At 43.9% G+C, this 12,280-nt stretch overlaps 1 protein-coding gene across 4 annotated transcripts in view; it reads right to left on the reverse strand.

Moving 5' to 3' along the window:
- The window catches only part of LOC119798900 (kinesin-like protein KIF13B), a 43,878-nt gene that overhangs the window by 9,610 nt on the left and 21,988 nt on the right, over nt 1-12,280 (reverse strand). For all 4 annotated transcript variants that reach the window (XM_038308569.1, XM_038308567.1, XM_038308566.1 and 1 more), the window contains exons 12-35: nt 11,964-12,176; nt 11,779-11,889; nt 11,548-11,682; nt 11,346-11,473; nt 9,142-9,228; nt 8,843-9,033; nt 8,385-8,589; nt 8,144-8,306; nt 7,564-7,710; nt 7,347-7,493; nt 6,064-6,177; nt 5,808-5,981; nt 5,572-5,729; nt 5,365-5,497; nt 5,152-5,289; nt 5,047-5,076; nt 4,871-4,970; nt 2,889-3,015; nt 2,394-2,449; nt 2,183-2,301; nt 1,926-2,102; nt 1,750-1,842; nt 838-990; nt 566-643 (exon numbers count right to left, since the gene is read on the reverse strand). In XM_038308569.1, the coding sequence (XP_038164497.1) occupies nt 566-643; nt 838-990; nt 1,750-1,842; nt 1,926-2,102; nt 2,183-2,301; nt 2,394-2,449; nt 2,889-3,015; nt 4,871-4,970; nt 5,047-5,076; nt 5,152-5,289; nt 5,365-5,497; nt 5,572-5,729; nt 5,808-5,981; nt 6,064-6,177; nt 7,347-7,493; nt 7,564-7,710; nt 8,144-8,306; nt 8,385-8,589; nt 8,843-9,033; nt 9,142-9,228; nt 11,346-11,473; nt 11,548-11,682; nt 11,779-11,889; nt 11,964-12,176 (3,177 nt within the window). The remainder of the gene's footprint in view (nt 1-565; nt 644-837; nt 991-1,749; nt 1,843-1,925; nt 2,103-2,182; nt 2,302-2,393; nt 2,450-2,888; nt 3,016-4,870; nt 4,971-5,046; nt 5,077-5,151; nt 5,290-5,364; nt 5,498-5,571; nt 5,730-5,807; nt 5,982-6,063; nt 6,178-7,346; nt 7,494-7,563; nt 7,711-8,143; nt 8,307-8,384; nt 8,590-8,842; nt 9,034-9,141; nt 9,229-11,345; nt 11,474-11,547; nt 11,683-11,778; nt 11,890-11,963; nt 12,177-12,280) is intronic.

The following is a 12,280-nucleotide window of genomic DNA, read 5'->3' on the forward strand; positions in this document are numbered from 1 at the left end:
CAAAAAATAAAGGAAACTGAAACTCTCCATATGTGAAAAATAGAGTTTTGTGCATCTTGGAAGGTGACGGAGTGATGCTGCTTTCAGAAAACGGCCTTTCTAGAGTCGTAACCTGCACTGCAAAAACGATCTAGAAATCAGCAAAAATGTGTTAAATTCAGTGTATTTACCATTAATTTGAGTAGGTAAAAAGGATTATGTGCCAATGGAATGAGCATTTTTACTATTAAAATAAGATAATTAGATAAAATGCACTTGAAATAAGACAATGAAATTGTTTTTTTCTTATTTATATGTCTCACTTACCTCCTCAAATCAAGAAAAAAAATGCACTTATTGTAAGTTTTCAATTTTGTGCAGTGTGACTCTCTAAATCCTTACTCTACGGGGGCCTTTCTGCACCACATTCACACCTGTTATCTGTTGCTCCTTATCTGATCAGGCCCTATAGCTCCTGCTAAAGCTGAAAGGTTCAGGGAAACTCAGGGAAAGCCTCGTTCTTCCTGTTCAGTACCTAAGGTGATTTGGGTTTAGGTGTATGTTGAAGCAGAGTTCGAGGTCTTACCCGGTCTACGTTTGGAGAGCTCAGGCAGCGTCTGGCAGGCTTCCCTCTGACCGCCAGCTGCTCCCTCACAGTGACCTCCTGCTCACATTCACACACAGGAAGAGGATTTGGTTCATTAAAAACCAAATGGCCGTTATTCTTTCACAGGATGGATTGAGGATGAAGTCGAATAGACACTAATCACTCAGGGTTTGAGGGAGAAGCTGGAGGACAGGCTGCAGATGGAAACAAGGTGAAGGACCAACAGAGAAATGTGAAACTGAGCTGTGGACCTGTCTGAGTCGATCCAGGGTCAGGATGTTCTCCACAGCCAGGACGCTGCGCAGGTACTTCTCTATGGCCGCCTCGCTGTCTGCCGACTGCTCGTCCTCGGCGCTGGCAGCCAGCCTGGCCAGCATCTCCCTGTCCTCTGGACCATGGATGTCCTACAGGAAGGAAACCAGTTAAACAGCTCTGCTAACTAGATCTATGTAGGCTGTTTGTTAAAACGCAGCACCAAGCAACAGGGGTGGACCAGAGATTCCATCCAGGCTACGGGGAGAACAGGTGAACAACATATGGAGGCGCAAATGGAGAACTTTAAGTGACTAAGCATGGTGGAGGCAGCGTCATGGTGAGGGTCTGTTTTACTGCTAACGTTAGGTTTAGAGACGGTGAAACACGCTAACATTTAGTTGCTACTGATGCAAACATTGGTCACATATCGAGCAGCAGATGCCTGGTTTCTCGGTTTTAATTCTAGCATCTTTCTTTGTGAAGCTGTGAAAGATACTGCGTGAATAAAATGCTTTTTTTTTAAATTGATCCCATATTGAAGAAACTGACCTGTGCATTTAACCCATCTCCTCTGGGAACGTTGGGCTGCCATCGTGGGGGGCCAGGGGAGCTGTGTGGGGTTAAGTGTCTTTGCTCAGTGACCCACAGTTGCAGTCTGTGGGAGTGGAGCTTGAACCTCATGATCCAAGCTCTATGCCCTAACCACTAGGCCTCCACTTCTCTCTTACTTAGGTTCTTAAAAATTATTTAAATGTGAATAAATAAGAAGTTTGGGATGTTTAGCATCGACTCTGTCCTCATAGATCCCAGTGGAAGTGAAGGAATGGGTCAGGGAATAGCTCTGTCTCCTGGTATCAGACGGACCTTGTTACCAGTCTAGATTAAACAGTTTCGGGTTTCTTACTTACTCCTGGGATGTTGGAGACGATTTCAAAGGTGACTCCACAGCCTGGGATGGTGCTTCGCTGAGACATCCTCTTCAGGAGGCTCTGAGCGAATCCCTGCCATGGATACACAGCCTTTATCTCTCCGCTGGTGGATTCCCTAACATGACTCTGGGTCGGCTTATCCTCCGTCCACCCACCTGCTTCCCCGTCACGTTGACACATATGCGCTTCCTGAGGACCAGCTCCATGTGTGCCGGGTGGCTCAGCCCCACCACGGTGCGGACGGTCAGGAAGACCCTCTGATCGGGGGACGCCGCGCGGCTAAGCTGAGGACACTCGTGGATGGTGGAGTCCCAGGAGGCCTCCGCCTTCACCTGCAGCACAGTCAGGTTGGCGATTCAGGAGCAGAAGAAGAAATTAAACAGAAGAAAGAGGGAGAGGGGGGTCCGCTCACCTCTGGATCAAAGTGTTTAACTATTTGAAGGTCAAAGAAGTCGTCTTCATCTTCACCACTGAGCACCGCGTCCAGCCCCCCCGCCAGAGGGGCCGACAGCCTGGACTGAAAATCATCAGCTGGGGGCAGGAAAACAAAACAAACATTTATTTCCCTAAAAATGATGGATTCATTTAGATTATTTGATGTAAAGAAAGGGAGACGAACCCACCGCTCAGATCTAGGAACAGGACAGGAATGTGGGTTTCCATTCCAGGAACAGGAACCCTGTGAATGAAACCAGATCAAACACCTGAGACGCTGCAGAGCATTTACAGACGCTTTGGTCAGCATCGCATTTAGGGACCTCTAAAGGATTCTTCAGGATCAATTTCTCTAAATTCAAGGACAACAAACAGCAGCATGAACCCACTACTACTACTGACATGTCCCCTAAAAAAGATTTAAAAGGAGAAACTTTGATCAGAATGGAGGAAGCAAAGGAAACATGCAGCTTTCATCGATATCATAATATTAAAAATTTAACAGATAACATTTCAACCCTCATTTATATCAATATTCATCTATAACATCTATATTTATATGTCTAGAGATGGTGATATTAGGTATTTTGACTTGAATCATTTTCCTTTTTCTTTTTTTTTCTTTTTTTTATTATATGCTGTTCCAGCACGACTAATTAAGGTAACCAAAGTGGGACCCCCACCTCTCTACCGGGGCTCCTGGGATGCCGCTTCCATCTGACGGGACGAGCACCGCGTTCCTCTCCTCTGTCAGGGTCAGGCGACACTCTAGCAGCTGGGACTCCCTCTCTACATCGTCCTCCGTCTTGTCTGCAGATGAGGACAGATGGACGAAATGTTGAACAAAAAACTGAGCCGAGAAACTGGTTCAGACTCTGCATGGAGGAGCAGACGGGATCTTCCAGCGCAGGAAGGGTTAGGCATTATGTTTAATAAACAATAAAACACAGAATAAATCCACTGGTTTAAATGGAGACTGGGGAGTATGGGGTTAAAAAGCACAATTACCATTAACTAAAGAAAATAATGAAACCTAGAATTAAACATTTAAAAACTAGACCTTGCACAAAAATAACAGAAACAGTGACAAATTTAGAAATTTAAAGCTACATTTGTAAAGAGAATGGGATTAGTTTCTGTTTTTATCATAATGCTTTAATACCAGTTTTCTAGTATGTACCCCATTACGCCAGCAGAGGGCAGTACAGCAGTCAGGTCATTAGTGTTGCAGCAGGGGTCTGTCTGTCTGTCCTTAGAGATTCTATTTCTTCTTTTAGTCATGCTTCCTGTATTTAAGTCATATTACATAAAAGGCTAAAACTAGAACCAAAACAAAAAAATTTAATATTTTCACAAAATAAAAACCTAAACTAATGAATTCTAAAACAAAATTAGAAATTAACAGAATTTTAAGTCAAGTAAATAAAAATAAAAATCTATGAAAATGTAAAAACTATTTAAATCTTGCTACTGATAGTTTCCATAAAAGTTTTAACTGATTACATGCAGAGAGATGTTTATGTTTGCATCGATTCATACATTCAGCTGCCATATCTCTAGAACACGTGTTCATGTTTTCTTTCATCAGCGATCAAAGGTTTGTTTTTCATGACATTAATTTGACATTTATGATGTTTAGGTAGTTTTTAATCATGAAATCAAGGGAAAAAAAAAAAAAAAAAAAAAAAAAAAAAATCAGCTCCAAAAATGTGTCCAAACAAAGAAATTAGCCGCATATATTGGTGATTGGACGGTTAGACTGATGTAAAAATAATCAGCCTGAAAAAGCAGTAATGGTTGATCCCTAGTACAGACATTTAAACGTTTTATCCACACTAATCAGAAACACATTCTGAAAACAGCAATAGCTGCGTTTCCATTATCAAATTACAAGAAAATTAATGGGCAAAATATAAACACTGCAAATTGAAAAATAAATACATGAGTTATCACCTGAAGAAACAAATTTATGTGCATTTTTAATCATATTTCTTATTAAATTGAAAAACCGCACTTAAAAAAAATATGCATTTCCAAATGAGCAGAATATGGACATCGCTTGACTTACATTTATAATGGAAACAACTGGTCCTCAATTCTAAAACCAGCTCAATATAACTAGTATTGATCTAAAAGAACGACTCGACACGTCATAGTTTAGAGCAGGGGCGGGGACCTGTGAAATATATATATTATATGAAATTGTGTTATATCAAACTGGTCCTATAGTCACTCTATTAAAGATGGAGTTATGTAACCAAAGTAATTTCTCCCTGGGATTATTAAAGTATTTCTGATTCTGATTCCTGGTTGATGGGACAGGTGTTGTGAATGAAACGGTGCCCAGCTTGAAAGAGCCCCTGTGTGTCGCTGAATGTGTGCATTGATGACTGAAAGACATCTTCTGCCTCCATTTATCCGTTTACTACAGTGTGTTGAATTCATGTTAATATGGATTTAAAGACATTTCAATTAGTGGAAAAAATTGCAGGGGGGAATATAAAAAAAAGTCTAATCAACCAAAACTTTCGTGACCCCAATGCAGTACCTCCTGTTGAAAACCTCCGGTCTAGAGTTTAGTTTATAGCGGGACTGGAACTGCCCACCCCTGGTTTAAAGGAACAGTTTGAATTGTGCATCGCGTATCAGAGATGTCTGTTTTTACCCGGCTTGGAGACGATCTTCTGCAGCTGCTGGTCCAGGTACTCCTGCCTCTCGGTGAGCGCGTTCAGCCACTGTTCCCTCATCCTCTCCAGGTCCGCCTCCTGCAGAGCAGGACGCACATCAGCAGGAAGGAAGCCATTTCCTCTGTTTTAGTTTTGTACTGAAATGAACACTGACCTGGTAGCTGTCCATGTCTTCCCCTTCATCCTTAATGACAGTTCAGTAGAAGGTTAGAAATCAGTGGAGTGGAAATATGAATGCTAGGAACTAGAAGGGACTCACCCGATTGTTTTTGGAGACGGACATCTGGCGAACCTTTACGTCCCCAACCGACACAGATAGGATGGAGGCAGCGATGAGCGGCATTGTTCCGGAGTCTGGTACCGGCCTCACCTCCACCCGGATCCGATGAGACTGACCCTGTAAGGTTTATTCACACAGCCATGAGAACAACTTCTACTTCTCTCCCCCTCAAAGCGGCCCGGTCACCGTCACCTGTTTGAGCTGGAAGACGCCGCCAGTGCGGACGTCTTTGGCAGGAAGAACCTCCACGCCAGCGAAGTCTCCCGCCTCGTTCAGCTCCACCAGCTGCACCCACAGCTCCAGGCGCCGGGTCACCTCGCTCCACCTGCAGGAGAGAACCGGACCGTTCATCATCCCAGCAGGGCTCAGGGTTAGCGCACCAGCGGAGGCGGTCTGGACCTCTCTCTGAGGGATCTGGTCTTAGCCTGAATCACTCCCAGGTCCCACAGCGCCAGGTTCCTGCGATGGTTGGCCTGTTTGTGTCCGTAAACTTCAATCGCCACGGCGCCGTCAGCCAGGAACTCCAGCAGATCTTCTGTCGCTGGAACCGATAACTCCTGAACGCAGAACAAAGGACCGTTTTAGCTCCAGGTTTCTCACTCATTTCTCTACTTTCTGGACTTTTTTCCCACCACCTTGGTGCTGTCGAAGACCACAGTGCACTGAGGGTCTCTGGAGGCAGACGGCGTGCTGGACGACGCCACCTCCGGAGCGGTGAAGACCGGCTCCTCCAGGCCCCAGAAGTGATACTGGCAGAAGACGAAGTTAGAGAGGTGGCGAGGAAGACCGGTGGCCTGGAGGATCTTCACCTGCGGGAGATCAGGAATAAACTTTAGTGAAAAAAAGAACAAATCAGAAAAACTAAGAGCCTTAAATCTGCCATCCTCTCACCACACAGTCCAGTTTGCGCTCCTGCTGCTCTGCTGTCGGTTCGGGGGGTCCGGCGCCGCTGTCCTCAGAGTTTTCAGTACCTCTCCACACTTCCACATGCAGACGGCCCGCAACCTCAAATTAAAAAAACGTTCTTTATTGTAATTTATTTCTAGTCAGAATAATAATTTGGATTCAACATCTAAACAATAAATATTTAGAAATTCAATTTCTAAATGACAAATATTTAGAAATGATTAAAAAAAGCGTGAATTGTGGATTTTTTAAATATTTTGCTTCTTTTTCAATCATTTTTTTTCCATTGGGGCATTAGCAAATTGGAAGAACCTGAATAAACATTACTACCTTTAGTGATATAAATCATGTTTAATGATAATAATTACACTTCTTTATGGCGGCCTGAAGTCCATTTTAAACGTTTTATTTGCAGCATTAATTGTAATTATGGGCTATGATTGTGTGACATGCAGCCACAGATACACAGTTACCTGATAATCGCTTCAAAGAGTTAATAAAGTGTATTTCTATCCTCAATTTTATTTATATCATGATAGTACCACTAAATATTGTTACAAGATATTTAGGCCATGGTTAAGGGTCAAGTTCACAAGAGGAACAAAATCAAATTTTAACATTTAACTTTTCTGCCAGGGCATAAGAAAATGTATCAGATTAATCGATTATTGAAATAATCCTCAACTAATTGAGCAATCAATAAATAATTAACTGGATTATAGAGACCTTAAAAATGCATTTAGCTGACAGAATGAACCACTTAGAGCATTAATTATGTCAAAGTTATGAAAAAAATATATAAATATATATTTTCAGAACTCCACAATTGGAAAACGTTTCCCCTGGTTTCATTTGGTATAAATCTTCTTCAAGGAACCCTCCGATTATTAATGATGAATCGACAAATTAATCGAGCTGCAAAATAATAATTAGTTTCAGCCGTAATTTCAGCATTTTATTGTTTGATTGTACCAACTTGTCGCCACCAGGGGGCAGTATCTGGAATGCGCAACCCCTTTTTTCCTTTGGTTTCTATTGGTTCTATGTTTCTAAACTGCAAAGCAAACATTTGTTCTGTGCTAAAGTCAAACCCAGCCATGTAATATCATCCGTATTGTTTAATCTGTGTATTTAATCAGTATTTACATGCAAATCCATCTGCATTAAAATAACCAGTCCTTCTGTAAACACAGTGAAACATGAAACCACATCATTTACTCCAAAAATGACAGAAAGTGTGTGTTGGTGATGCTGCTCATGTATCCTACCTCTCCTTTCTGGTTGATGATGGGCACTGCATACTGCAGCTTAATGTCATAGAACAAGCAGGCCAGGAAGACGTTGGCCACACCGATCAGACTGTGGTTCTCCTGCTCATCGAAGAAGGGGTCTTCATGCTTGAAGTATCTCATCATCTGAATCAGGAAGAAAAGGCTGTAATGCTGTCGTCCCGATTCCAAACGTCAGCCTGGCGTCTCTACTCACAGGGTTATCCTCATCCATGACCTTCCACTCCTGGTACAGGTCCCTCATGTCCACCAGCCGGTTTTCCAGCTTCTCCAGGGCCCAGATCTGCTTCCCTTTCCCTTTCCTACGGACCTGGATGGCCGGCTCACTCAGGACCGCATCACGCTGCAGCGACAGAGAAGCATCACTGCTTTTAACAAAACCACTCCTGAATGGGAGATCAAACTGCACTGCAGCGGCAGGTGGCATTACCAGCTAACTCAGGCTCCATTAACCTGAGTTCAGTCTCCATGGTAACATATGCAGTGCAATAGGTGAGCTACAAAGGAGCAGTTTCCTTAAAATAAGTGAATTATACTGAAATCATGAAAGTAAACAAAATTATCTTCCAATGAAAAAAGATTTTTGACCTTAGAATAAAAAAAAATACAATTATTTCAATTTAAAGGCTAAAATACTCATTTTAGTGGAATGCTCCTAAGAAGGGGAAACGCTTGTTTCAACAAATGTTTACTTTTATTCTGATCATTTTATTTTGATACAACCTCCCATCTGACCAGGAGGTTGTTTCCACGTCTCTGATAAACGCAGGTGTTACCTTCCTGTTGGCGTCCAGGTTGGCAGCGGGTATCTGCAGGGTCACCACGTACTCCGTCCTCTTGTTTAGCTCTTCGGCAATGAAGCTGGCCTCTTCGGCCAACATTTTGGCCCGAACTATCTGCTGCCTGAGGCGCCGCAGGCTGCGGGTCATCAACGCTTCTCTGCAAAACAAAAGAAAATAAAGAAATAAATAAATGTTCCTTCGTGGGATCATTTCACATCATATAGACGTGGTTTACCTGTCTTCGCTCCAGCGCCGCAAACGTTTGTTAGACGACGGGGCGGCGGCTGATGCGTCTGAAAAATGGGCGGGCCTTTCAGGAGTGAGGCGCTGTCTGAGCTGCTGCAGCTCCTGTTCGTACATCAGTCTCTGTCGCTCCAGAGCGCAGCGCTTCTCCTCCTCATGCTGCCTCTCCAGGGTCTGAAGCACCGACTGCAGGGGGTCTGGGAGAGGAAGAGGAGCCACAGGATGACGACATGTTTGAAAGACATCTGCAGCCTAAAGCTCCCCTCCTAACGTGCCTTCTGGGAGGCAAAGTGTGCAGACAAAATGCTGCACAGCCTCTTGTTTAAACTGGCATATATAGTCGAGCCGTTTGGCCTCTAAATATTTGCACAAGCTGCCTGAGGACGTTTGATAAGAGCGATTCTTTTCCAGCCCCTCATTCCAGCACTGAGGAGGTTTGCTGTGACTCACCGTTGGTGCCCATCCCTTTCATCATGACCTCGGTCTGGGCGAACTCATAGCTGAAGCTCAGGTCACTGGAGACGTCACTGGTCGAGTCCAGATCTGCCTCCAGCTGTTCGGCGCTCAGGCGTTTTTGCATGGCGGCTCCACCGCCCTCGTCCTCGCCTGCCGCTCGCCCTCTGTGCCTGGGGAGGCTGATCCTGTAGATAGAGGAAGTTCATTAAAAAATATAGGAAGAAAAGCCGTTTGTTCTACCAAGAGGAAATAAACAAAAAGGTGAGATGTCAGAGTAATGAGCTGAAACCAACCGGAAGTAGTGGTTGTTTCCCCACAGGATTCTGTCACCATGATGCAGCTGGATCTGACTGGTGACTACCGCGCCATTTACACAGGTTCTGCATCATCAACAACATTCACAAGTAAACAAGATTCAAAGGACAGCAGTCTGTGGTGTGGATGGAGAATCAATGCTAGACAGCCCATAAAGCGAAGGAAGAAACTTTTCTATACGTCATACATGATTGCAGTGCATTTAAGTTTAGGGAGAGCGAGACTTTCAAGAGATAACAGGAAGGCAGAAGAAATTAATGTAAGGATCTGGTTTCTCAAACTAACAAACGTGAACCAAAAGGATAAAAATACAGGAACCTTTTCCTCTGAATTGGGGTAAATTCTACCACCGATGACCCAAATGTCCGAATCAATTATGCTAAAGCAGAGCGCGGTTGAAAACTACCCACATATAGTTTGCCATTACTAATGCTAACCTAAACGCAGATGAAGTAACTAAATCTCACTAAACCCCAAATCAATTTTCTTTGATGATAAATTGGACAAATCCGCTTTCTTCACATCATTGCGAAAATTTTTATATAATTTTGACTAGGCCTAAAACCATCTCAACACTGCCCTCTATGGGTTTGTAGATGGCTGCTGCATGGGAAATTTTCTATTAGAGCAACACTGTGACTTTTGACCCAAGTATAAGCTTAATTTAAAATACTTGATGTGTATTTGTGAGTTTATAAAAATGAGAATTGAAATGGTACAGCTTAAATCACTTGAGTTGGAAAACCACGTTGTGGCATTGTAGTTTAAGGCAGGACATATAGTTTAACTGAAAGCAAGAACGGTCGAACCAAAACAAACAGAAGTGTTGGAAGACGTACGTGAAACCAGGAAAAGTAAATCGTTGTGGTTTCTCATGGCGTCTGCTGCCATTTCATTTGCCATCATTGGCTAAAACAACATTTATAGGCCAGGAATCCGGTGTCGCTTTGCTCAAACATGTGAGCAGCCCCAGATTAATAATGTTTAAAACTAAACTTGGCTTCTACAGATGATCAATCTGGCTTGTCAGATTAGTGACTGTGGCCTCATCTTTACCAGCAGATCCCTAACGTCTCGATCTGCTGGTCCACAGTGGTGCCACCAGATTCCAAAACATTGAGGTAAACCATTTAACTCCGACATTGCACTGTTGTCAGTTGCTTTTAAGGAAGCCGAACCTGGTAGTTACAGTTCTAATGCCCCGAGTGGCTAAAAGTTACATAGTGTTGCTTTAAAGATGTAAAGCTTGGTTTACATCTACGTCAAAGCCTGACATTCAGGTTTAACAGACGTTAGTTTCCCTCCAAGTTGGGAACTGGTTACTTAACTCTGTGGAAACTTAAACATAAACGTATAAGTTATGAGCACGCTGAAACACTTTGGCACACATCGACATACGGAGAGTGCGTCGAGAAATGTTCAGTATGCTCAAACTTTCTCGACATATGCCAGTGTATGTTCATACATGGGCTTAAGTTACAGGTAAGGAGTCTTATCGTTGACATACGGTAAGTCTAAATTACTGGTGGTGTCTGGCATATCCAAAACCTATGAGTAACTTATCAAGAACTTTTCTCCAACCCATATTAAAGGTATTTGACGTGTTCCAGACTACGACTGGACGTTTTTCTAACTCACAGCTACTGTATAATGGCGTATTGGCAGCATTTTGGTATGAAAGGGAGTTCACAGGAGGAAACTCTCAGTACTCCTCCAGACTTCATCCTGATCATAAGGCAAGTGTGAAGGGGAGTGTGATGGATCCTCTCTGCGTTTACGCCCAAGGCCAACAAACCTCCTGGCAGACATGATGCTGAATCTGCAGCGACAGCACACCTACTTTCTTTTTATTTATTCTTTTATTTTTATTTTTGTTGTATGGTAAACATCAGCTAGGTTACCACTATCAAAGACATCTTTTTATTGAGGCCGGGCATCTCCCGGTGCCTCGCTGGCCCCCTTCAGAACACTGGCTTATGACATTTCATGAGCATTATGCATAAGTTAGACTGTCGTTGGACATAAGTTCTGGACTCCTTATGAATATGCTATGTATACACCCTAAAGGGAAAAAAATACATAGAAAGAGAGATTCTGTGACACATGCTAGCAAGGTGTGACAGGGCCCTGATTCATGACAACAAACACAAGAGGCTCTTTTATTAGTGACCAGACAGCATACCGTGCCCCGCGGTGAGGAGTGAGCACCACGCTGTTCTCCGATATGTCGATGACGCAGTGCTCTGGCTGGATGGCCATCCCACACAGCTGGACATCCTGCGAGTCGGCTGAGCCCACGCGAGCGTGATCCTGGCAACGGTACACAGCTGGAGGGTTAACTTTCTTTTATCTGAGCGGAAGATGTGCGTGTTCGGGTGGCGTACCTTGAGGTAGTAGACCAGCAGCTCGTTGAGGGCGGGGTCAGCGTTGAGGTTGACCAGGAAACACTTGTCTTCCACCACTCTGATGCCGGACGACTGAAGGGAGATACCCAGACTTTCCAGCTGCTTCTGACGCTCCTACAAGACGCAGAATTGACTGAACAGGTACTTTTCATAAGCGGAAAAAGGGAAACAACCTTGATATTAAGAAACGTGGAAAGGGCAAAATTTTACCTGAGCAACAGCTTCTGTCTTGCGGAGCTTCTCCTCCCAGGAGACCGTCATCTCTTGGATTAACTTCTCAGACTCTTCCAGTCGCTCCTTCAGCTCAGGAGCTTTCATCGACTGTAGAAACACAGCAGCTGTATTTAATCTGACTAATCCTATGGCTCACCAAGTCTATGTCCAGCGATGTGCACCTCTGCCTCTGTGAGCTGCTCCTTGAGTTTCTCCACTTCCTCTCGGAGCTCACGGATGATCCTGGCGTTGGGGTCTTCGTTGACCACGGCGTGGTTGACAATGCTCTTGGCCCTGTCTGCGTAGCGCAAGGTGGACAGCGTCTCGTCGTAGTTGTCTGCTGCCGGGCTGATGGTGGCGACCATGACGGTGCGGCTATTACCTCCAAGGCTGTCCTGCAGATGCAGAATCCAAGCTCTCAGCAAATATGCTACAATGGATCTCATCCTGCATTGTTCAGTCTACAAGCATAGATGTTCTTTTAAAACTTGTGTTATAG

The sequence above is a fragment of the Cyprinodon tularosa genome, unplaced genomic scaffold, assembly GCF_016077235.1.
Source record: "Cyprinodon tularosa strain WSP-4 unplaced genomic scaffold, ASM1607723v1 ctg64, whole genome shotgun sequence".
NCBI lineage: Eukaryota > Metazoa > Chordata > Actinopteri > Cyprinodontiformes > Cyprinodontidae > Cyprinodon > Cyprinodon tularosa.